At 39.4% G+C, this 27,365-nt stretch overlaps 1 protein-coding gene across 8 annotated transcripts in view; it reads right to left on the reverse strand.

Moving 5' to 3' along the window:
- LOC149319486 (dystrophin-like) overlaps window positions 1–27,365 on the reverse strand; it is a 1,434,671-nt gene that overhangs the window by 925,000 nt on the left and 482,306 nt on the right. For all 8 annotated transcript variants that reach the window (XM_089511816.1, XM_089511819.1, XM_089511811.1 and 5 more), the window contains exons 3-5: window positions 8,753–8,845; window positions 6,368–6,445; window positions 557–649 (exon numbers count right to left, since the gene is read on the reverse strand). In XM_089511816.1, the coding sequence (XP_089367942.1) occupies window positions 557–649; window positions 6,368–6,445; window positions 8,753–8,845 (264 nt within the window). The remainder of the gene's footprint in view (window positions 1–556; window positions 650–6,367; window positions 6,446–8,752; window positions 8,846–27,365) is intronic.

Below are 27,365 nucleotides of genomic sequence, written 5' to 3' on the forward strand. Positions count from 1 at the left end.
ACTACATGCCTAGCAGTTATAACGAGAATAGCTGATGGTGAAGAATGATAAAAGTTGAGTCTTCCCACTCTTGACCTAGTGCATCAGTGGGCAAATGTGTTGGGAGCAGAGGCAATCCCCCCAAGCCCTCAGCAGGACTATCGCACACCACAGTCAGCCAGAATACCCCCATTAGCCTCTGCAGTCTCTCTCAAAAGGGTAACAGAAGTGACATCAGATCACTTCTTACTACCATTGTGAGAGAGACAACAGAGGAAAAAGGAGGTTTTTTTGGAATTGCGGAGGATTATGGAGTGCTTCTGGAAATATTTTCAGTGTTTTCAAGTATTGGGGGGAGGGTTCTGCAAAAACTGTCTGAAAATCATGCTGAAATTTTTACAATGTTTGTTAGCAAAAACATCATTCATTTTGTTTGAAAAATATGCACTGCATTTATGCAATAGGAAATATTATATTTTCCTTTTCTTACTACTTTTAAAAATGGCATAGTTATGCTATTGTTCTTTGGTTCTTAGGGACACATGCTTCAAAAGTTCAGCAAAATACAGACTCTAACCTGCCAGTGGAGAATTATACTCCAGATCAATCCAAGGGTCAGTTTATGATTTCCATCCACAATATCTGTGCAGCCAATATTCACCAGATCTACCTATCAAAACAAAGCAAAACAAAATGTTAACTAAAAATTGATTTTTTAAAAACTGCCAGTATTTTTCAGAACAATAAACATATTATGATAGAAGTAAATGAGTTCACATTTCCACAGCAATGAGCAAAAGAGACAACTGTTGAATAAAAATAATTACACCAGTTAAAAACCAACTAGTTTTATAAATATATCAAACTGTGTTGTTTGGTGTGCATATTAATCAACCATTTAGCTTTAAACATCAAGTAAACATCTAGAGTACATTTAATAAATGGGACAAATAATTATCTAACAGAAAGTAAACAATACAAGGTACAGTTAGTAAAGATACAACATTATTCTACATAAGAAACTTATGTTTACATAATTAAATATGCTCCATTTGCCAATGAAATGCTTTTGTAAGATAATAACTTTTGGTATACTGACGTTCCCACACCTGCAATCACATATTGTTCACAGTGTACATTTTCTTAGACAAACATGCAGTAATGATAAGTTCACAGGAAAAAGAGTGTAAGGAGGAGAAAGTAATACACTTAGAAAGCAAATCACTTCAGCACCAGTGAGTACAATAAACCTCTCTTTATCATATTTCTACCCTCCTACAGGTTTCTTAGATATTTCATGTCTATCATCAATCCACAAGTAATAAGATAAGGAAGCATGCAGTGAGAAATAAAACTGGTCATAAGTTTATTTGAACAACCTTCAAACATGAGAGCTAAGGAAAACATATCTGTCCTAGACTTGGGAAGACACTATACAAAGAATCCTAACCTGTTTCATTTGCCCAATATTTTTATAAGAAAAAAAATCATTCTTGGATCGAGATGCACTTATATTTCAGATGATTTTCTGGTATGTAACAGTAATACACTAGAAGCACCAAGAAGTTAAAATGGCTATTGGCCATTGCTAGGGCTATCATTCTCTTCTGCTTCTGTCAGCTGTTGTGCTGCCAGTGATGACTAAGGGCAACTGTGCAGCTGATCAGTCACTGGAGATTGAGCAGTGGGGTGGGGAATAAAAGCTAAGGTAGTAGCCAGGGAAGATGAAGATGCATTTGGTGTGTGTTATATTTATCCCAGCCTTAGAGAAGATATAAGAGTCAAGTTTTGACTATCAAGAGGGCCTGAACAGACAGGCTAAAATAAAGCCTGAATATTCATTACTAGGAACATCTCTGCTCTTACCAATAAGAGGCTCTGTTTTGCCTCCAAAGGATTGTTGCTGCTGCTGCTGTGGTTGCTGCTGCTGTTTGCCGGGTGGCTCCCTGGGTTTGGCTGGAAACCTGCGCAACTGCGCACCAACCCAAGGAAGCCGCCTTCGGACTTTCCATCTTCAGCGCTCCAGCAAGCAAGCCAGGACTGTGGAGGGCCTCGAAACACCTGGGGGAAGGCGGGGAGAGGGGACGTGTCGGTGGCAGCGACACGTTCAAAGACAGCCTGCCTGGTCTCCTCCCCCGTCCTGCCTCCGTTTTGCCTCCAAAGGACTGTTGCTGCCACTGCTGTGGTTGCTGCTGCTGTTTGCCGGGTGGCTCCCTGGGTTTGGCTGGAAACCTGCGCAACTGCGCACCAGGGAAGCCGCCTTCAGACTTTCCATCTTCACAAATGTGCAACTGCGCACTTGCACAGTACCGGTGGGGAGGCATGAGAAGCGAGTCCCTTGCTAGCGTTACAGCAGTGGAGGGCGACTGTTGTGTTGTTCCTCTGCTGCTGCTTTGTACAGTGAGGGAGGGGGGAGGTTATGGATAGGGGAAATACTCTGGTTGGGGAGGAGGCGGTGGTTGGTATGAGCGGGGCTTCTACTGGAGTAGTGTGGGGCAGGGGGAGGTATGGCGGTAGGAGAGTGGAAAGGCGTTACAGGAGAAGGCGAGATCAATATGTAATATCTATCTCTCCTTCCTTCCACACTTCTAACCAAAGAGGCCTGAGGGTCAATCCAACCGTACCACAAACCTTGTCTCTGCTCCTGTGCAATGCCAGGTCTGTGAAAAACAAGACTCACATAATATATGATCTGTTAGAAGACAAGAACTGCGACCTGGTTTGCATTACTGAGACCTGGCTTGAGCCTGGAGGAGAAGCTGTGTGGGCACAGGCCCTCCCTGCCGGCTTCTCAGTTAAGGACCAGACCAGGTTAGGTGGGCGGGGGGGGGGGGAGTTGCCTTGATTCATAAGAACATCCTACCTTTAACCAGGAACCATGTTCGGCAAACCTCCTATATCGAGTGTATTTACCTGACCCTAAAGGCCAGAGACAGTTTGGGGATTCTGTTGGTCTACCGGCCACCCCGTGCGCTAACAGACTCCCTGGCCGAGCTGACACAGCTGGTCTCGGAGCTGTTGTTGGAGTCCCCTAGACTTCTTGTTCTGGGGGACCTCAACATCCCCTTCGTGGCCAGCCATAGTCCATCCGGTGCTGCTCGGGAGTTCATGGATACCATGACTGCCATGGGCCTGTCTCAACTGATCATGGGTTCGACACATTCTGCTGGTAATACGCTTGATATGGTCTTTTGTTCGGACATGGAAAGTCCGTGGGCGGAAGTAACAAATATTTCCGCCTTGTCATGGACGGACCATTTCCTGGTGGAGGCTAAAATCAAGGCTTCTACCTAGATCCCTCCCGGGGGTGGCGGACCTATTAGAATGGTCCACCCTCGAAGGCTGATGGAACCCAAAAGGTTCCAAGAAGCCCTAGAGGGATATATGGTTGGATGTGACGACGATTCTGTTGATGCCCTGACCACCATCTGGGACACTGATCTCTCCAGGGCTATACACAGTATTGCTCCCAAGCATCCTCTCAGGCCTGCTTCCAAAAAGCAGCCCTGGTACACGGAAGATCTCCGGGCAAGGAAGCGGGTCCTGCGACGACTAGAGCGTAAATGGCGGAGACACCAGAACTTAGCCGACAAGGCACTCCTGGCTTCTCTTTTGGAGGACTATGGAGTGGCGATAGACACAGCAAAGAATTCATTCTATGCTGCGCGTATCGCGTCCGCGGAGTCGTGTCCAGCAGAGCTGTTCAGGGTAGTGAGGGAGCTTACTCAGCTCCCCTCCTCCCTGAACCCTATTTTGGAACCATCCAAAGCCTGCTGCGACCAATTTAACAACTTCTTCACGGATAAAACCTCTTGGATAAGAGCTGATCTCGATGCCATTATTGGGTCAGAAACCAGAGTAGAGGTCTCCAGAGCTTCCGTGGACTCAATTGTACTGGATCATTTTGAGCCTGTAAATACAGAGGATGTGGACAAGATCCTTAGAAGTGTTAGGAAGACAACTTGCTCTCTCGATCCCTGTCCCTCGTGGCTAGCGGCTCAGGGGGGAGCAGTTGTAACAACCATGTTACACCGAATAATTAATACGTCACTCAGGGATGGGCAATTTCCATCCAGCTTAAAATTGGCCATTGTAAAACCGCTGATCAAAAAGCCCTCCCTTGACACCCTGATGCATAATAATTATCGGCCTGTTTCGCTATTGCCTTTCTTGGGGAAGGTGATCGAGAGGGCAATTGCAATCCAGCTTCAATCGATGTTGGATGACACTGATTATCTGGACCCATTTCAAACCGGGTTTCGGGCGGGCTATGGAGTTGAGACTGCCATGGTCGCCTTGGTCGATGATCTTGGTCTGGGCATCAACAGGGGTAGCGTGTCCCTGTTGGTGCTCTTGGACATCTCAGCGGCTTTCGATACCATTGACCATGGTATCCTTCTGGAACGCCTGAGGGAGTTGGGAATCGGGGGCACTGCATTCCAGTGGTTCCATTCCTACCTCTCGGGTAGATTCCAGATGGTGCAGCTGGGAGACGTGTGCTCCGATAAGAGGGCCCTTACATTGGGTGCCCCTCAAGGAGCCATTCTGTCTCCCATGCTATTCAACATTTACATGAAACCTCTGGGAGAGAGCATCCGGAGACACGGGGTGCGGTGTTATCAGTATGCTGATGACACTCAAATATGTTTCTCTGTGTCTCCGACTGATGCAGTGACCAGGGATGGCATCTCTCCTCTAGATGCCTGTCTGGACTCGGTAATGGGCTGGATGAGGGAAAACAGACTCAGTTTGAATCCAGAGAAAACAGAAGTGCTTGTGATAGGCTCCCTCAGCCCGGGATTGGATGTTTGTCCACCTGTCCTGAACGGGGTCACGCTCCCCTTGAAGGACACCGTTCGCAGTTTGGGGGTGTTTCTGGACTCGTCACTCCACCTTACATCTCAGGTGGATGCAACGGTCAGGAGCACCTGTTATCAACTTCGGTTGATACGCCAGCTGCGACCCTTCCTGGGCCGGGGGGACTTTGAAACAGTGGTACATGCTCTGGTAACCTCTCGTTTGGATTTCTGTAATGCGCTCTACATGGGGCAACCCTTGTACCAAACTCGGAAGCTGCAACTGGTTCAGAATATGGCAGCAAGACTGGTCACTGGAGCTTCCAGGGCCAGTCATATAACACCGGTACTTAAAGATCTACACTGGCTGCCTATTTGCTTCTGGGCGCAATACAAGGTGTTGGTTATTACCTATAAAGCCCTAAATGGCTTGAGCACAGGGTACTTGGAGGACCGCCTCTCTCCATATAATCCGCCCTGCGCTCTCAGATTGACCAGGAAGCAACTCTTGAGAGTTCCAGACTCAAAATATGCCACGACAACACAGAGGGCCTTCTCTATCTCAACCCCAAAGCTCTGGAACTCGCTTCCTGGTGAGCTCCGCTCAGCCACCTCTCTTGACCAGTTCAAGAAGGAGTTAAAAACTTACCTGTTTCAACAGGCTTTTCCCTAGCTCTCCCCGATGTAGCCCTCCCCTCTCTTACTGTTTTTGTTGTAGTATTTCGAGCTAGCTAGATTTTGTAATTTGTAATTGCTACTGCAATTTTTAATGTAAAGTTTTTGCTGTTTTTATTATGTCTTATATTGTATTGGTATGCTGTACTGGCATGTGTATGTAACCCGCCTTGATCATTGGAAAGGCGGGCTAGAAATAAGTATTTTATTATTATTATTATTATTATGTACATCTCACTAAATTATTAAATATGAAAGAGCAGCAAGATATTATATTATGGTCTTGAATGGCAGTTGATTTTACCAGATGTAGATAATACAGATCTACCACACAACAATATCTATAATATTAGGTGTCACTTGAGCTGAGATATTTGGGAATGAAAATCAGCAGAGGGTCTATCAATTAAGAAGTAGTTAGACAGACTAACTAACTAACTAGATAGGCGAGTTGTTTGGGCAGAAAAAATAACCTCTGCTAGTTCGCTAAATAGAGGGAAAATGAACAAGGAAACTTTTAAGGAACTCTGCTCCCCATTTATTAATTATAGTACCAATCGAGTTCTTTATAGGAGGTCCACCATCAACCTATCTATAGTTGTGGAACGACAGAGGATAAACTGTCATTGATTTTACTAGGCACATGGTTACTGCCACTGAACTTTGTTGTAAATAGGGATGGGGGTAATTGTAATCAATGTATGCCTGAAATTCAAAAAGAAAAAAAAAAGGAGGGGGGAATAATTTGGCAGATGGCAACCAAAGCTTATTGTACCCATGACAAATGCAGGCCTTGTACTTTAGTCAACCACGTTCCAAGAGGCTGTTACTGATCTTATTTATTGTGAAGCATATTTCATAACCATGCTTTTCAAACATTCTGAAAATTGCATGAACCCATGCAATTTATTACTTACATTGTTTTTCTGTAGGACTTGTAGTGCTTTATTGACATTGTTCAAGGCATGAACTCTTGTGGAGCCCTTTTCTTTCCCCTAAATACACACACACATACTGATTAGAATTGATGAAAAATTAGAAAATACTCTGTATTAATATTAAAAACATCTGTCTTGGTGATAGGACTGTATTTCTAATGGTAAAGAAAAACCTAGAGTACAAAAAAAGGCAATTCTGATATCAGCAATATATTTCTCTATGGCATTTTTCAGTGACCATATTGAGTGAGGGCAACACTCACAGAAATTCAAGTTGCTTTTAATGTGATTGATGCTTCTTTCCACAGACTGATTTAAGATTGTTACCATGGCATCTAGCACATACTATATTCTACATGGAAATCTTTCTAGGAGTGTGAATCATATGAACAATTTTATCTGCATTCCCATCTAAGAAAGTTCAAAAGTGCAAAATAAGTAAAATAAATGCAAAATAAGTAAAATAAAACAAAAGACTGTGTTGCAAGAAGTTTCAGTTAATAATTCTAGTGTAGATTTGGTTGCACTGATATAATCTTCACCACCACATCATCATTGCCATTTATACTCCACTTTTTTAAAAAATAGGCTTACAAATTTAAAACATAACACAGTTAGAACATAAATGTACCAACAATTTTAGCAATTAAAACATAACAGTTCAGATGATTTAATTTTTTTTAATATAAAAAAGTATGGTTATAACAGTGAAACAGAACAGCATCCTCTTAAAAATCACTTTCTTTTAAAACTTTCACTTCTCAAAAGCCTGCTGGAATAACTGATTGGAAGAAGGTCATTCTACCCTCCCTAAGAAGAGAATTCCAGAGCCTAGAAGAAGGCACCAAGACAGTGGTGATACTGGAAGAATGGCCTCTCCTGACGATCTTTAGGCATGAGAAGGCTCATATGGGGGATATAGTCTGACAGCCTGGACCTAAGCTGCAGAGGGCTTTTGAGGTCTGAATTGTGCTAGAAATGGACTAGCAGACTGTGAAGCTACTGCAACAAGGGAGCTGCAATGGTGACATTTTATTTTAAATGTCAGTTACCATGGATGGAAAAAAAAGGTTTCCACAATTTAATTTAGATTTTTTTGTATTTGAAAGTTTTGAAGGAAATGAGAAAGACTACCCAATATTCTTTTGATGAATATATAGAAACACTGGTGTAAACTGCAAGTTGCATTGGTCAGTGTCATCAAAATGATCCTTCCTATAATTTTCTATGTGAGGTACATGTATCTTTTTTCTTGTTGTTTTTCAGGGACAAATGTTTGAAGGAATAAAAGGATCAAGAACTAATGACGTTTTAAAAAATCATGGACAGGTAGGTAAATTAGCAAGTGACCATGATGAGAACTCACTGTTAATTTCAAGTGCAGGTATTTATGTTAACACATTGAGTTTATCAAAAGGCAGAGAGAAAAAAACATTCTAATTTGAAATTTCAAAAATTCTTGTGTAATGATTTTCTTTCCACAGTTTGGCTATCCAAATTTTCTCATCTATTTTCTGAAATGCAACCAATACACTCAGAGATGTGTCATGCTATATTTTCTCCTAAATTCTGTACAGACTACGATATGGATACAAATAATATTTGCTAACTTTTCCTCAGTGAGCAAATTTATCACAGTATTCAGAAAATGGTAGTAAGAGGAAAAAGAACAGCATTTGCATTTCAAGACATCTTTCAGGAATACTTTTGAAAGAAATGCACATTGAGAAAATGTATTTTGGACAAAAAGCATGGTTTTCACAGGAAACTGTGTGTATTTCCACACAAAAGAATTCTGTGAAAGACACTTCAAAGTACCCAAATAATACCTGAAAACTATGCAGACAGTCTTATATTTTTGCCCAACAGCAAGAGAAACTACAGAAATTATTTATCCCTCCATGTGACGACAAAATATACAGACTTACATTCCTAGACTATAGACCAGACAACATAAATCTATTACTGAGTATTCACTATAACGCTTTCTGATTTGCTGCATTTTCCCCTCCCAGCACTGTACAATGCACATGTTCAAATAAAAAAAAAAACATCATATCTACATCATATCTGAAATTCAACAGGTTTCTATAGGGCACATTATAAATGTTTAAACTTATCATATAATATTGGATTTGGTCTGCTCTGTAACATACATAGGCCTATAGTTTTTACTCTTGTTCTTATAATTAGTACAAATTCAAGGCATTTCAAGACAGAAATATTGAGGGTCAAAGTCCAGGAACATGAATTTTAAAGTATGATTTCTCTACTTTTGAAGTCGTATACAATTAGAACAACAACATGTAAACATGAATGTGTTTGCTGAAATATCTGTGCCATGCAGGGCATGCATATACATACAAGTTTTTGCCCTGTAAGACCTTCCAGAAGCTCCAGGAGCCTTCGTCCATCTTGAAAATCATTGAAAAGATCTTCTATGGGATATGTACCAAACTAGAATAAAATACAGAGAAGTTGATTACCATAGAGAATTGTCCATTGTATGTTAATGTTTCAATTATATTTTGATGGACTTAAAATCAAAGATTTTTAATAATAAGATATTTATTTATTTATTTATTTATTTATTTATTTATGCATGCATGCATGCATGAAAGCACTTTATTTTTGAGCTGAGATTTTTTTACAATCCACTAGAATGGATGGCAGCATGCTGCTGCTAAGTCTTGGTGTTTTAGGGGACCAAAAGTTGGAAAACTATGCATGTTGTGTGTCTTCAAGTCATTTTCCAATTTATGATGACCCTAAGGTGAACACATCATGGGGTTTTTTTGGTAAGATTTGTTCCAAGGAGATTTTCTATTGCCATCACTGAGGCTGAGAACATGTGACTTGCCCAAGGTCACCCAGCAGGTTTCATAGATGAGCTAGGAATTGAACCCTGGTCTCCAGAGTTGTAGTCCAACATTCAAACTACTATGCCAAGCTAGATCAAATAAAACCATTGTAGCAACCAACTTTTGACCTTTGTTCTACAACCCCCCCCCCCCCAACAGATAAACCATTAGTTTTCTTATATATTTAGCTGTTACGTTTATGTCCTGCTCTTCAACTAATAAACTTAAGAGAGGATCACAGATGGCTCCCCTCTACCTCAAGACCAGAGGGTTAAGGAGATGTATCATATCACATCATTTCTGGACCAATTTTTTTAATCTGCAAAGTTTACAGACGTACAGAAAGTCATGACCAAAACTAAATGTATTCACTATATTTGAAGTGGTTTTCTTGGCTTAATTTATTCAGATGGGATTAGCCATTGTTTTCTTCAGAGACAGAGAGAGTGTGACTTGCCTATGGTCACCCAGTGGGTATCCATGTCCAAGCAGAGATTTGAACCCTGGTCTCCTAGTGTCCTAGTCCAATATTCAAACTACTACACTGTGCTTGTTGCCTCTAATTATATGGTCTAACTCATAGTCAGGGCCAGCACCAGCCTTAAGATGTCCCATGCAAAGTGTGTTATAAGTAACAACATAACACCTATTTTCACAAAATATGGCAAACAAGGGGTTAAGCTCCCATATGCTTCATGGCTTAAACTGCAGCTTGTAAAGCAGTTTCTCCTTTACAAAAATACTATATATGTACAATACAGTGTGCCTTTGGTATCCACTGGGATTTAATTCCAAGACCTCCATGGATACCAAAATCCATGGATACTCAAGTCTCATTAAAGCTAATGGCACAGTAAGATGGTGTCCCTTGCATAAAATGGCAAAATCAGGTTTTCTGAAGTCAAAGGCTTTTTACATTTTTTGTTGGTTTTTCGGGCTATGTGGCCATGTTCTGGAAGAGTTTATTCCTTGTGTTTCACCTGCATCTGTGCCTGGCATCTTCAGAGAAAAATCAAGGTTTGCTTTTGAGAATTTCTATATTTTTTTAATATCTTCAAACTGTGGATGCTTGAATCCATGGATATGGAGGGCTGACTAGTTATTTAGGTGCTAGAAGCAATCTTTTCTTTGCTGCAATGAAGTGCTGCAGAATGTTGCAGCCTGCTACATCTTGTTGGCTACAACTTCCAGCATTATTTAACATAGTTGGGGCTCCTGTAATCTGTTATCCAACAACATGAAGGGGATAAGTTACTCAACCCTTACTTTCAGGTATGCATATCATTTAATATACAAATTAAAATGCCATATAAAGCTACAACAATATATGATGGCTAACTTCAGAGGATAAATAAAAACACAGAACAGAAGCTCAGGAGGCCATTTTAATTACAATAGTGCTACAAGTAAATCACTTAAAAAAATTATTTTGAGGCTCTTGAAAAGCAACCTTCTATTAATCATCAACTAAGTATTATGGAAGTTCCCTGTGCTTCTGCCACTCTTTCTAACCCAAAGAAGAGTTTGCTATTTGTCTGGCAGTAAGGTAATTAAGTCACCTTTCAGAAACAGATTGAATGTCTTGAGTAGATCGACAGTGCAATAAGTCTTTAGAACAAAGGATTTGGAGAGATGGTAAGAAAGATGTCTTATTGTCAAGGTCATTGGAAAAGTATGTATTAAGATGGGAGATGGGAGAATGAATTAATATGCTGAAATGACATTTTGAATTGCAAGTACATAAAATATCAGGTTTATTTGCAAGTGCCTTCAACAAAATAAATAAATAAATAAATAAATAAATAAACAAACACTACAATGCAACACAGTCTAGCTTAGCATTCTAGGAATGTAATGGCCAATAAGTTACTGCAAATATATCAACATGCTCAAGGACCCCAGGCATTGAAGTAAGAGGCAATAATCACCAGTAACTAATTGTCAGCAAATTTATGAATAGTGAATTAAATCATATTTTAACTTAACATTATAATATTATAAAAATTATAATATTTTCCATTTTGTTCCTTGTAACAGAATTGTAAAGTTAAATAATTTTGGAAATACTACAAATGGCACTTGATAGTGCCTTCAGGCCTTTAGTTGCATTATCTCTATGGGATTTGAACCCTCCCCCCCTGCACTTCACCATCTAAATCTTGTAGTAATACAAGCAGCACAGCAGTTCAAATTGAAAAGTAATCTCATCCATGTTTCTGCAGAGGGCCTTTAGGGATTATAACAACTTCTGACAATAACAGTGTTTTGCTCTGGTGTCCCTACAAACTACAGTTCCCAGAATTCCATAGCACTGAGGCATGGCAGTTAAAGTGGTGTCAAACTGGATTATTTCTGTAGTGCAAATGCAGTCTAGGTTACTAGGATGCCACTCTGTATTTCAAGAATGTGAACTATCCTTAATTAAATCCTTTCATCCTTGAAGAAGAATCCCACAACAGACTGAAATAGACACATTGTAGAGGTAAAAAGAAGATTCAAATGAAGAAAGGAACTGATGTGTGAAAAAATAAGGAAGGTCAAATATAAAATGTAAATGTATTTGAAATAAGTTTGTCAGCCAAGGCACAGACCCACTGTTTTAAAGATAACATTGGGGCTTCAATATCCCATTGCAATAAAGTAAATACTGCTGCAATATGAATTCTTTTCTATTGAATAAAGGACACATTGCAGATACTTTTGTTCCTTTCATGGATATGGCTGGTGGCTGCTATTACTAATCTTTACATGATGGAAGAGAAGCTGGGGGTGGGATCACTAAAAGGCTTTTAAAGGAAGAAAAATCTATCTGAAAACATGCAACAAACAAGAGAGATAAGATGTCTGATAAAGATTAAATTAAACCTTCAGCTCTTCTGCACACTGACAGAAATGTGAACTCAGCCTAAACAATACTAACAAAATTGTTATCCCTCTCCAAGAAGGGTGCAAATTATGCTACCTGACAAGCAATAAATATGGTTTTTCCTAGTAATTCTAGTGTCAAGACACCTACAAGCACAGAAAAAAAAATCACTTGTCAATGTATAAATGGTGCTTTTAAAATCTTCACAAAATATACTAGGTCAGGAGCCATTAAACTTTGGATCAGATACTGACTCCCTGGGGCCACTGCAGTTAAAGGAAATATAATGCTATTTTACTCCATCTGCTCACCTGCTATTGTTGAGTAACTATGACCAGATACAGTTAGTTGGATTAAACAAGGGCCATTTTATTTATCTATATCTCATTTAACCCATGTAAGGCCTGGGAAGACGCAAACTGACCAAAGAATGGGGGGAGCAACCTGGTGTGGGTCCAACTGAGGGCCAGATGTCAACATCTGACACCTCAACCCCGAAATTTCTTAAACAGAAATAAAAGAATGTCTAATGGCAATTTTTTAAAAAACGTAGCATGCTGAACCCATGCACTAACTGAAATCCCTCATGGAGAGCATAGCCACCATTCATTAACTGGAATTCACCAGAAAGAGAGTGGGATGTGTGTGACAGGCTTAAATAGCCTCTGAGTTTTCCACCATCATGTGGTGATCTACCCTCAGTCTCCATGCACAGAGGCCAACAAAGAGGCCCCCTCCTCTGAAGCATACATGCTATGCAGTTCAGAGTCTAAAAGCAAGTGACATCCAAAGAACAATTGGTAGCTAACATAAACCATCCCAAATCCAGGCAATTTGTTGCTAAGGGTTGCTAGATTTTCCCTTTTTTTACCACTCACCTAACCAACCTTCACCCAGAAGCAGCCTCTTAAAGGATCAGCATGCTGGCCTTCCAGACTTTAACCTTTTTCTGCCTTACAGCATAGCTACATTCTTTTCAATTAATGTATTTGTCTGTCCTCAGACCAGATTATCTGAATCACAGGAACCTGACTATAAATATGGGACACTATGGACTGAATCTTATTGGTTAATCCCAACTAGATTGAGATCCACTGAATCCTTTGGTTGAATGATGAACCAGTACATAGGTATATCACACTGATTCAAGGGGTCTGCTCTAATTCGGAATAACAATAGGATTCCGTCCATAAATGTGGCTCACAAATTTATATCCTGTGAAAAACAAGCAGTCTTACAATGGTGGAACAGGAATGCAGCTAGGATGAATGAATCAGTACATAGGTATATCACAGTTTTATCAAATGTACAAAGAACAGTTCTCTATCCAGAGGAGGAGAATTCAGGAATTGGCATGTAAACCGCCTTGGCCACTTCCCCACTCCAATGATCAATCAGGTTTAAATTGGATTATGAGTTTGCTGACAGGAACATAATAGGCTAAATCAGTTCCTTCTGCAGACCACCAGGCTTCCCCATGAAGGTATTATCTGAATCCACATTCTGGGTTAAATGTAGCACATTAAAGCATGGTGTAATGGCTTGAGTGTTGGACTAGGTTTGATTCCTATTGCAGCCATGAAACCTATTGGGCGACCATGGACAAGTCACATGCTCTCAGTCTCAGTCTCAGGGGAAGGCATTGACACACCTTTTCTGAACAAATCTTGCCAAGAAAATCTCATGATAAGTTCACCTTGAGGCAGCCATAAGTCAGAAATGACTTGAAGGCACAAAGCAACAACAAAATGTGTACATTTGTACACCTTGTTCATTGTAAATATAACACATTAAAATCTCATGTGCTGAGGAAGTTTCTTGCAGTAAGAAAAAGGAAGGCTGAATTTAGAAAGTTTTATATACTGTCAGCTTAGCAAGTAGGCATTTTCATTAAATGTTACTGACAGTGATGTGTGGAATTTACAGAACAATAAAGACATTAATTCTCAGACTCAGCAGAGCTTTTAAATCAGTTTTAATAAAAGAGGGATTGAATATATATCCGGGGTTTGTGCTCTTGCTGCATTACATTTATTAGTTTTACTGTTTAATTTTTCTAAACTATGATGACAAATCCTACAGTTTGATTATAAAGGTCTTTCCTGGGCACCAGTTTCACTCCATGCATTTGAGGAAGAAGTCTACAAAAGCTTGTCGTACAACCCCCTTCATTCAGTTAGTCTCAAAGGTGCTACAAGATCCCTTCACACATAATGGCACGTGTTCACCACTAGCGTTAAATCAATAGTGCTCTATATACATAAAATAACTTTAAATGTACATAAAAGAAAGGGAAAGTTTAAGACACAACACACACACACATACATATATACACACAGAGAGCCTTTAGTGTCTGCTGGAGTTTGGTTCCAGGCCCCTCCTGTGGATACCAAAATCCGTGGATGCTCAAGTTGCATTATATACAATGAGGTAATAAAATGGTATCCCTTATATAAAATGCCAAAAGCAAGGTTTGCTTTTTGCAATTTATACATTTTAAAAATATTTTCAAGCTGTGAAGGTTTGAATCCATGGATATAAATTCTGTGGATGTGGAGGGCCGACTATATATACACACACACACACACACACACACACATCAGAAGACATTTTATACAAAGCTAAATGGTGGGACAATTTTCAAAAGAACTGATGTACTTGCCAACAGTAGCATAGGCTATTGTCAAATGCGTGCGCACACACACATGCACATTCAACAAATGTTTTCACCACGCTTTTCATTTGGCATATATTCTTGCAGTGAAGTGGCACACAATTTTCCTGCATAAACTCTTTTAATCTGGGCACATTTTGTATTGATTTCAGTTATCAAAGGTAAGACTTCTAGAATCACTGTTTTTAGTGCTTCCTTTCCCACACACTACAATACTTGTTCACTACTTGAAAAGGTCCTCTGGTAACTAAAATGCTGCATTATAAAGAGCTGCACTGATAACAAGTCCATATCTGGAGTGTAAGGAGCTCTTTTAGGTTTCAACACAAAGACGGAAAAATATTATTTCAATTTGCATTTTGGAAACTGGGAGTCAAATGTATGCAAAACTGGAGGGTGGCATTAAACATGGGACATTTGTAAATACTTTTTTCTAAAATGCTTTTACTGAAAATGCTACATTTTAGTAAAATAACACTGATGCAAAGACAACTTTGGTGAGAAGAGGGCTGAGGAAAACAGAAGATATAAATTTAATGACTAGGTAGGCAGACAGACAGACAAACAAGTCCTTCTCCTCCTCCACCTCATCTTCATCGTTATTATTTAATAGATTTTTTAAACTGCCTTAGAGTAAATAATCCTCCTGAGACAGTGTACATTAGATAAGGTAAACAAACATTCACAGGAATTTGATCCCACCATTTAAAAAAAAAAAAAAAAACCACTCAAAATCTATTATGCCATTAACATAAATACAATGCCATTGTAATAGTTACAAAAATGTATGACTATAATACAATGTATTTCAAAGAGCTTACAACCACACAGTTGCTAAGCAATGCATACTCAATTAAATTTTATAACTGTTAGATAAAGTGGGTACATGTAACATATTATGTCTGTAATTTTCAGTCAGTGCATCATTGTCAGACATGGCACTTCTGGTATCACAAGTGCAGGCCTATCAGTTCTGAGATTGCTTCTTGCTATGACCCAGGCAAGCTGTGTATGTCCTGATAGTCAGTCTAGCATCCCCCTCTCCCCACAGTTGCTATGTCTGGATCTGCTAGAAAAATAAATCTTTTTGAAATAGGCTGTTCAGTATTCAACAACATACAGTTTAAACAATGAAGCAATGCCTGCTATGTTTGGAACAATATATGCAGATGCACTCTCTGTAATTCCTTTGATACATATCTTTAAAAACCCAAAACATAACTATTCATGCCTTTGAGTTTGTGGGCAAGCTGAACAGAAGGGATTTCTCATTTGATAAGGGGTTTATTTCAGTATGCCAAATAGAGCCAGGATTTTCTTTCTCTAATTTTTTGACTAGTGGTACACTCTTGAAAAAGATTTTGAGTCGTTTCTGTCAACCTAGAACCCTGCTTCCATTTTCTGGACTGCTTTTACAGCTTTTTCCTTTCCCTTAAATATGATTGCATCACAAACATATGATCCTTCTTAATAACAATTCAGCCAACCTTTTATGTGATCCTTCACAGATGGCATATACTGCCTCAGTGAACATTTTCAGCTACATGACACTAATTGTTCTTCAGTTCGAGCATTGTCATATGATGTATGGGACAGTCCTGCAATTGGGGTCAAATTTATATATTTTAAAAATCAGAATTAGTAGGTATTGCTCAACATGATTCCAACGGGAGGAGGGGCAACTTTGTGGGAAGTTTTTGACTGGGATTTTACATATTCAACTGTGTAAAAGGAATTATGTTGTTCACTTGTTGATTCTTTTAACTCTTACTATAGTCATAGCAGACTTTAAGATTTTAAATATTTCACAATGCTCCCAAATGGTGATAAAATGGGACTTTCCTCTCTGACATTTCATCTCCTCAAACCAACAGGTAAAACCAATCAGTTTGGTTTCTATGAACTTTATTAATTCATCATCTAAAATGATCTTGAATATTGACAATAAAAGGACTAAAACTGATAATTGCTTAAGTAGCCTTTTCTCTCCAGCCTGGGGAAAATGTATGAGCTTTGAAGGGATGTAAATAGTTCTGATTGTAAGAAGGGGGGTGTTTTCAAAGTAGAAAACCAAACTGTATCCCCCTTTTCCCCATCCCATCAAACCAAAGAGTAAATCTAGTACAAACGTCACCCAGTGAGCCCCATTTATGAGTCTGCAGATATGGTCTATCAATTATATTGCAAGATTAGGTTGGCCTCTCAAAGGTATTACAATTATACCATTGTCTAAATGAAACAGGTGGGATCTTTATTTGTTGGAGAATAGGGGGCAGGGGGGAGAGAACCTGTAAGTTAGCATTTTTATAACACCCTCAAATGAAGATTTTATGAGAATTTTTTCTCAGAGATTGTACTCCTATGCTTGGCCAAACACAGCAGTTCCTCTGGGAACTTGATGACTCCCCAAAGGTAAAGAAATCTTGGCCCTTTACAAACGGGCCTTTGCGGCGCCCCTGTCATGTGCTAGGGGTTGGCCGAGGACCTAGCGTCCATACCGGCCTCACCCCTAACACGTGACGGGGGCGTAATAATGGCGGTGCCCTATACACATGGGCGCCGCCATTTTGATGTATTGGACGCATAGCATCTGCATAGTGTGCAAGTAGCGCCTCGTGGCATCCCATCCGGGGTGCAAGAAGAAGTGCCATTTTGGCACTTTTTCTTCGCTGCATCCAGGAACTGTGCGGTTTGGCTGCTGCGGTTCCTAGATGCAGCAACCGGTGGTGGCGGCAGAGCGCCGCTTTTTGGCGGTCTGTAACCCGCCATTGTGAACTTTCCTGCTTTCCTATGGTCTTTTGATTATGTTAATTAAATATTCCCTATGTCCCTCTCTTTAGTCCTCCCTTTTAATGCTGTCCTGAATATGTAAAATGAATTATATGTTTCTGAAGTGGAGTTAATTTTTTTCCACCCTGAAATTAAAGCATAACCAGTCATATGCACTCATATGCCTCTTATGATTCAATTAAGCCTCTGGAGTTGAAAGGTTAAACTGCTTCTTTGTATAATTGAGAAATTTATTCAATCAAATGAATTCATTTTAATTAGATAATCTATCTTAATAGCATATCTTAACACCCTTGTAATAGAAGAAAATGCTGTTACAAATGATCTTTTCTCAGTTCCAGTGTGGACCATTTTTAATAAGAAAGGAAATTAGATTAAAAGCAGACCACTTCTAAAAGACGATATTATGATGATTTTACTTTTCCTAATTACTGATCAACAATGAGTGGGCTGGGTCTTACTAAATGAATATTAATGTCCACTGATGGCTAAGGGTGCATCTACATTGTAGAAATAATGCATTTTGATACCATTTGAAGTGCTGTAGCTCCACTGTACATTATTCTGGGATGTGTCATTTCTGGTGCCTCACAAAACTACAAATTCCAGCATGGAGCCATGGCAGGTAAAATGTTGTCGACACATGCAATTTTATCACTTGTGTTAGGAATCATCCTCACGAAACATAAAGGCTCCTTCCATCTGAAGAACCCTTCTGGTTATTTGATTAAACCTATATTATTTGCTTGAGTAGTTTGGCCATGACCAAGAGCTAAATCCAACAGTTAGGTCCAGCTTGAGTTGTGGATCACCGAACAGCAAGGGAGATGGATGCTGGAGATTTCCAAGGATGGGAGACTCATTTAAGATTGCCTATCCCTCTTGCAGGAGCATATTGAAAAGAAATCTGCTCATGCAGTGCTCCTGCTGACGAGTTAGAACTAGGGGCCAACCTGCAGATGTTCTTGGCATGGAAAACTGCTATACCGTACTTGAAAACAGAATTGTTGAACAAAGTCCATTACAGATCAATGAATATAAATGAAATATTAAACAGATATAGTTTGATGTTTCTGTTTACTTGGCAAATAATATATTTGTCATCTGTTTTACTATCATGTATACATACTACATTTCTTCTTCCTCAGAATGCACTAAACAAATTCAGAAATGTTGTTGGCATACTATGAAGAATAAACAAATGAGATCTGGATGAATTTATAATCAGTCTGAGCTATCACCACACTTTGCAGTGGCATTCTGCCAGTGAATGGCAGTCTGAGGATAGGGAAATGATATAACAGAGAGGACATAATTCAAATTTCATACTGTCAGTATTTTACCTATTCATTTATTACAAGTATCAAACAAGCATATATTTGTGCCCTCAAAGGACCAGACAATACGTTTAGATCATTCCATTTAATGAGACATTCCCAGTATGCACCAACAAAATGAGAAGATCTATTTGCTCATACTTTCAAGCATTCCTGATGCACATTCATTGGTCCATATAAATGTCTTTCAAGATAATGGAGTGATAGTCACAAACACTGGTGGGGAAAAATCTTAATAGCTTCTCACTCAATTTTACAAGTAGGTGGTTTGCTCTTCAAAAGGAGTAAACAAATTTATCTTCCTTTAAAAAGAAAGGAGGGAAAACCCATAGCTTTCTTGACATTTTTTCTGGGATTTTCATGCAAATTGCTTTGTGTGTGCCAGAAACATATTCAAGCCATGGCATGATACACCTGAAAATGTTCTTCTAGTGACAATTTTCAAAGATTTTATTTTCAGTAATACCTATCTCCAACATGGGGGGAAATTGTCATTTTAGGAGAATTTCATTTGTTGCATGATAATACCCATCAGCATTCATATGAATCACTATGAGAACATGTCAAGATCATAGTCCAGACATGATCCTGCCATGCTTAATTGTCATGTTGAGCATATGTGTGGTAATGTGAAATAATGGGGTATGCTATCTGGTTGATGCTGGGAAAAGAAGATTGTTTAGCATTCACAGCCTGGAGTAATGAGCAGATATGTGCAGACGAAGAATGACCTGTAAATTACCAAGGACATTCTAGTGGGAGAAGGCGGCATAAGACGTAATACCTTGTAATGGATGAATTGTTTGGACTGCTACTGCTGATTTTTCTGAACATGTTATAAACCATCCTGGGCATAAAATTCTGGACCTTTCCAACAACTATGAAGTCATACTGCACATACTGCATTGAAATCCACAAACACCTGGACAACTTCAACAGGAAAGAAGACAGCTTCAACAGGAAATGTCTACCTGTCCTGAAAAACACCAAAATTAAGACCCAGAAAAATGCAAATGAAAACCAACCAGGATCAGGGTTTTTCCCAGCAGACAATGGATTACTAAATAAGCACACACAAATCCTCTTCATATCCTCCCACCCTGAGGCCTTGCCACTCTACAACAGAACAATACACATATTAACATGTAAATCACTCCTCCCAACCTAGAGTCACACAGTATGTACATACACACACACACACACACTCCACTCACTTCCATGACAGCATTCTCTGAAGATTCCAGCCACAGATGCAGGTGAAACGTCAGGAATAAAATCTTCTATTAGTATTTTATATTGTTGTTTATTTTGTATTGTTATTGTTTTTAGTTTGTTTTTTTAGGATTTGGGGGTGTTAGGGTAGGAGATTAATTAGAAATGTGAATTTCAACTGTATATTGTATTTTATTGTTATTTTTGTTTGTTGTAACCTGCCTCGATTATAGCTCGGGAGAGAGGGCCTATAAATAAAATGTATTATTATTATTATTATTATTATTATTATTATTATTGAACATGGCCACATAGCCCTAAAAAAACACAAAAAACTATGAATGCCAGCCATGAAAGCCTTCAACTTCCTGATTGGAAGAATGTTTGCAAAATCATAGAATGTCTCATCCTTGCCAAGAGAAGATGACTTAAAAACATGCTGACACTTCATCAAGACACTAGTAACTTTTCTGAGATTTCTTATTTTCTATGTGAGAAAGAAATATTGAGGTTTGCACAATTTGTCCAAGTTTGCATAATTTGCACAAGATGTCCCTGAATAAACTACTTCTGTGGAACAAAACACAAATAATGAAGTAAGTATATATGAAAGGATTGTTCAACCAAAAGACACCATCTGATGCTTCTAATTTTAAATGCTGTAGGCAACAAGACAACAGTCATGTACTTTGCACAGTGTATGCAATTTGCACAAAATTTGCTCACAAATATAAGAATACTTTTGAGACCAACAGTAAAAATCTCACTCATTCTGCAACGAAGGAGAAAATATTTCAGTTTCCCATTCTCTTATGCAAGATCAGGAAGGTAAGGATTTACATCTCTAGAATGTACATTCCAACGAGGAGCCAGGGCCAATACAATTTTTTCTTCCAGCTATGGAGGTAATTATTAATTAAATAACTCTTAAAGGAAGCAATGAATAAATTTAGCAATTTTGTTCCCAATGCAATAAATTCTATGTAAAATTCTATGTAAAGTTCAGTACTATATGGAGGTGTGTTTGTGCAGAAAACAGCACATTCTATACAGAAAATGATATTGCTGCAGAGAAATATTATTTTTCTGCATAAAATGCTATTTCAGGAGCAATAAAGTGTGACGTTTGTGCAGCATATAAGTCCCAAACTATGAAGATTCTTTTCAGTCTGGTTGACAAATATGTTTTTAACCATTTTTTAAAAAAGTTATTTTCAAATATTTCCTTTCCAAGTCAGAGCACATATTTGAACTAAGGAATTAGCTACTACAAATCATTGCAATCTCAACCAGCCTAGGAGGTTGTCCACATGGGCCAAAAGGCCCAGCTTCCTCCCTGGCCTTGGGACATCTACATTAGATGATGCAGGCCAAAAACCCTCAGGGCAGGATCAGGGCCACTCCTGATTATGCAGACACACATCTGGAGGATCCAGTCTGACTGCAGGGTGAAGAGCCTTTACCCCAGGGTAATTTATCCCTGGTTTTTCACAGAATTTCTTAGAAAACCAGGCTATTCAGACAGCATTCCCATTTCCTTACCTTGCTAGCCATCTGTCTGAGAAGCTCACCAGCCACCACGTCTGATTGTGAAAATGTGGTACATAGTTACATGGCTGCAGCCAGGCATCCTATTTCCATAACAGATTAACTGGGGTGCTCCTCAGTTGGACTGACAGACAGCAAGGTAAGGAACGGTGTGCAGGTCCCATTTCCCAAGTTAGTGTAGGGATGGGTATATGAACATCTGTCCATCCCTCCACAGCAACCACACATCACTGCTCTGATCCGGTCTTTTTCACGCCTAAAAAGAGGCAGAAAAATGCTTCTTTTGGGGCGAGGAAAAAATGCCCTTTCCACTGCCGTGGCACCTTTTCTGTGCTCCTACAGAATATGGCATGCAGCATATAAATGCCATGGTGCTGGAGTGCCACAACACTGCCTGCCAGCTGGTTGGGCGGGCGGTATGATGCCAGCTTGGAGGCAGCGTTGGGGCATTCGTCATCTAAATACCACACTCCCACACCACCACCCCAACCCAGCATATTATGCTGGTCTGTTTTGCCCCTCAATTAATCAGTATATGTTCTGTACAAAACAGTCATTTAGATGTGTGTTAATGCACAGATGTTTGTCTTGTGTGCTTAGTTAATAGCATGCTTTAAATCTATTCCCATCCTAAAATTTTGGAAGCAACTTGATTTATCAATTGTGTTTCTTCTAGGTATTTATATTCTGCCTGTCAATCATATTCCCATGGTGGTTTACAAAAAACAACAACAATAAAGCATTTCATTTTCTTTGCTTATTTCCAGATTTAAATTTTGATTTGGAAAAGGGTCTTCTTTAATGTTATTAGAAAGGCCACAAGCTGAACTATTGTACTTTTACTAGCCGTTTAAACCAGTATGAGATAAGGATCTTGCCTTCATCATTAGACATCAAAGGAAAAGATGGGATGAGGCACAAATTACTCACAAAGAAGGAAATATCTAATTCATATGATGCCTCTCTGTGGGGTTTGTAAAATATGAAAAAAGGCAGATAAGTATCACAAGGTACAAGGGGCAAAGAGCAGAAACATATTTGAAAGTAGAAAGAGCAGGAGAGTAGCAAAACTCGATTTAACATCTGACTGTGCCAACATCAACTGTCTCTGCCCTGTGTGTAGTAAAGGATTTCAATAAAACAGATTGGATATAACTTCCACACCTGTGGTTCAAAAGGCTATCAGTGTCAAAACACATCCTTCTACTGACTTCAAAAGGCTCTAGATTATTCATTATTTTGTTGACAAAATAAGACTCATCACAGTGATTAAATCACTTCTGCAGTGTTTTGCTCAAATTATCATAAATACAATTTTGACAAGTGTCCAAAGAGCTAGTTCAGTGATACCTCAAAAAGCTAGGATTGCCCAGTTGAGTTTTTTAAACTTTTTTCAAACAGTATACCTCTCTCTCATATTAAAGATTCCTCATTATTATTATTTTCAGATATGGCACATGCTACAAAAAATGGAGACTCTTTGAGAAAACAAATTGAAATCTCCCTTGGATATACAGAACTAGTGATAATTTTTTGGCTTAAGAAGTAATGTAGGGAATATTGGCTAACACACACATAAACACACATTTTGGTGAACATGAAATTGGCAAGTGAAGTATGTGAAATATCATATGCTGTGCTGGTATACCCACACTATAGCAAGTGTCAGGACTGTGATCTAACTGTAGATCATTGTTGCAGTAAGAATGCAAGCTTCAATAATTTTCACTGGTAAATAAAATACAACTTTAGTAAAATAATTGGAATAGTTTAAATTAACCGAGTAGCATATAGTAGCTTACAGAGGATATTTGAATTGTTATGTGTTACTGTAATAGCACAGGTTTATTAAATATTTAAAAAAGCATTACAGATATACCTGGCATCACTTCTTTAATAGAAAATGCAGTACCAAAGGCAGAAGTAACATGGAAAAAATAGTGACACGTTCCTACAGTGAAGAAGAAAAAGGAGGAGGAGAAAGAAGAAAAGGAAGAGGAAGAGGAGGAGGAAGAGGATGCCCTCAACATATTTCAGCAAAGTTTTTATTCAAGATTAACAATACACATATATGAAATGAAACAAGGTAATCAGATAAGCTTTGCATAAGAAAAGAAATTCATTGGCGGGATACAGACCACCAATTTGGGGCAGGCTGCAGCTGCTCCTTTGTGCAACATATTGGGGCCAGGACAGCCACAGCGGCAGCCCAAACACCCCAATACGGCACTTATTGGGACCAGGGAGGAGAGGCAAAATGCCGCTCCTCCCTGGTCCTGAAAAGGGGTGTCCTTGGGGCTTCATGCCACTTGGTCCCTTTCCCCCTGGCACCGTTCCCGCGGCAATCTAGTTGCTGCAGAAACAAGGCACTCTCCGGGAAGGAGCTCCATTTCGGAGCTCCTTCCTGTGCCGCGGTTAGGCCGCCATAAGCGGCCTGACACGGTTCCATGCCATTTGGACACAACACGGCCCGGCCATTACGTCAAAATGGTGGTGCCCATGTAGACAGGGCGCCTCCATTTTGACGTACTGAGTATGTCCTAGGGTTAGGGAGTGTCTGAAAAGGACGCTCCCAGGCAACCCTAGCATGAAATCAGTATGTGCTTCAAGGCCCATCTGTACAGGGTCACATCTTGACTATAATAGAGACCACTTAAAAGTTACCCCAAAGTCAACCAAAAATGATATTTTCCTTTATTTCACTATTCTCTGTTTCTATTATGGCTTGCATTTTGGTGGCCATACCTATGGATTTCTGCAATTTTAACATTTTTGGAAGATCGGGAGGTGGTGAAATAGGCTTCTCTGTTCTCCACCCCTTTATCTCTGTTTTGTTGTTCACATAATAGATTCTGGAGGCAGCTGCTGTTTACTCTTTCTGATTTAGGTTACAGAAGGATCGGCTAAAACAAGATCCCATTCTTTCCATGCTCAGACTTTATTGCATCATTTATTACTCTGGCATTTTTAAATCATACTAAATATAGACACACTGCTACAATGTGATACCAAAAGTTTGTGTTCCTCCAGCCTCTAAGTGCAAATACTGCTTTAAAAAGAAAAACACCTTCCAGTTAAACAGAAAGATACCATAACATGGCTGTGGGGGAGCTGCAGAGTAGGAGCCTGAGTTCATCCATTCCCTGGCTATGATACCATCAAATGACAATCTTCCTAGCTCACTGCTCCCCTCCCCTCTCACCACTTACTACATGGCTGTTAGTAGCAGGGAGTGATAGAATACCTGAGTGAAGCTCATCCACCACAGGTGATGGGAGTAATCAACAAGTGATCCTCCTCACTGGCATGCGCCCCACTCCCTCCTGCTGGCTACTACATGGTTTTGCTGATGGGAGAGAGTGGGCCAGAAAACAAGTGAAGCTTGCCCATCAACAATCATAATAGCTTTTGACAGGTGATTTATTGTCCTTGTTCACCTGTCCCTGCCGTCTTTCACCAGCCACTATATGTTTGTGCCAGTAGGGAAGGAGGGGAATAGCAATTGACTGGTGATCCTCCTAGCTCACTTCCCTCCCATCTCCTCCTACCAGCCATTACATTAAAACACCAATAAAACTGTACAAATAAAAGCTCATGGAAGCATCAGAATTGATTAGTTAACCACATTCCTGGCAGAGCAGTGTCCCACAGTCAAGGGCCCTTTCCTCAATGGGAGCTTGAGTAAGCCAGCATTTTTGGCAATGTATCCTGTGGCATATATAATTGGGTGTCACCTGTGGCTCTGTCTCTCTGATAAGTTGGTGTCTACCATGTTCTTCATTTTTCCAGCCAGTGTTAGTTGCAGTTGTCTCTTGTTTCCAACTTATGGCAACCTTTGCCTTTACCTTCCTCTGAGGTTGATTTGCCCAAAGTCACCCACTGGGTTTTCATGGTCAAGTGAGGATCTGAACCCTGTTTGTGGGAGTCCTAATCCAGTCCTCAAACCACTACACCACACTGACTCTTGTTAGTTGCAGGAACATTCATTTAGATGCCATCTGATCACCAGCTTCACATTCAGTTAGACATACCACCCAATGAGTTTTTAAATCACAACCATACAGAAATGATTTGTTAACTGTTCCTATTGTTCTTAAATAGGCCTGTTACAGACTGCCAAAATAAAGCTGCTTCGGGTCTCTTTGGAGGTAAGCTATTGAAATGATGCATGGGTCCTAAGAGTCCGGAGGTCGCGCCAAAGCCACACTCCATTCCTAAGCACTGGAGTGCAGCTTTGGTGCAGCTTCCGGATTCTTAGGATGCATGCATCATTTAAACAGCATACCTCTAAAGAGACCCGAAGCAGCTTCATTTTGGCAGTCTGTAACAGGCCAAGGTATTCTATCTTGTGATGTAGTAAAACACTAAACAACTTCATTCAGAGTAGTTCTTTGATTGCAGAATTGATTTATTTTTCTTTCATACAGATAGTTTAAAAATGCCCAGTGTTTTAGAAGAAAAAAAGTCCTTCGAGGCTTTCAGTTGCAAGTAACCACTTTAAAGGCCTCCCTTCTTTTTATAGTTTTTAATTAGCTCTAATGTATGTGTAAGAAAAAAAACACCAGTAGTTTTATGTCATAACCAAGTATTTTATACTCTTTTGGGACAGGTTTTGAGTAATAGATTGCTGTGAATTCAAACAGCTACGTCTTTACCCTCCCCTTTTCTGGTTCACAGACATTTTGGAACAGCTGTGTCTCAAGAGAGTTTTTGGAAGCAGTAATTGACTGGCTTTGAATTCATTTCTACACCATTCAAAATTTGTGGTGTTCAAACTCATGTGAAATAATTTATGCAGCTTCTTAACATAACTGAAATTGCTTGTAATTACTACGATCAATTCTCACAACTTTCAAGGCAGTATGATTAAAATCTGGTGGCAAAGCCAAAAATAATCACACACAGTACTTTATCCTTGGGTGATGATAACATTGTACAGGGCTCCTTGCCATAAGTGTGCCATACGTCATAGTTGTCAGACAAGAAAATCTCATTCTTAAAGACCTTGAAGTTAAGTCCCAATCTTGTAAAAGTGAAGCACCTGTAAAAAGCACCTTAACACAACAGAGCATCACAGCATCACAGCTACCCTGTGATATGGCTCAAATGTGACATTACTGAGGAGAGGGCATATAAAGATAGTAAGCGTGACCATCATGAAGAAATTTTAAGAATGTAGTTTTCCTATATGCTGCGTAATACAGAAATGTGAGATTTTAGATCTGCTTTGAACTTGGAAGCACACCATTTAAGTAGTTTAATTTTAAATGTCTATCTCAATGAACAATGTAAAGGTATTTAAAAGAAGCAGTGGGAAGAAGGAAGAAACTACGTGTTTTAATGCATGATGTGGGATATTTGATGTTTGAATGTGAAGCATATAATTGATTTTCTGCATCTCACTTTCTACACCATCTCATGTCATTGGATTATCCAATCTTGTTTGCACATCAGCAGCACACAGTATAAGATAGTTGATTAAATTTGGGACATGCAATCAGTTCCCTTCATATAAATATCATACCATCAAAAACCCTTGTACTCTTTCAACAACAAGGGGGATGGGAAATATGTTTTAATTAAATTTTCATATAAATTAGTATAGAAAGAAGGAAGTCAGTCTTTATATACTTGCTGCCATATTCCTAGCATATCATTAGAATGTAGAACTATTTTTTTTCTACATACT

The sequence above is a fragment of the Sceloporus occidentalis genome, unplaced genomic scaffold, assembly GCF_023333645.1.
Source record: "Sceloporus occidentalis isolate IW3139 unplaced genomic scaffold, rSceOcc1.0.p SCAF_2, whole genome shotgun sequence".
NCBI classification, from domain to species: Eukaryota; Metazoa; Chordata; class Lepidosauria; order Squamata; family Phrynosomatidae; genus Sceloporus; species Sceloporus occidentalis.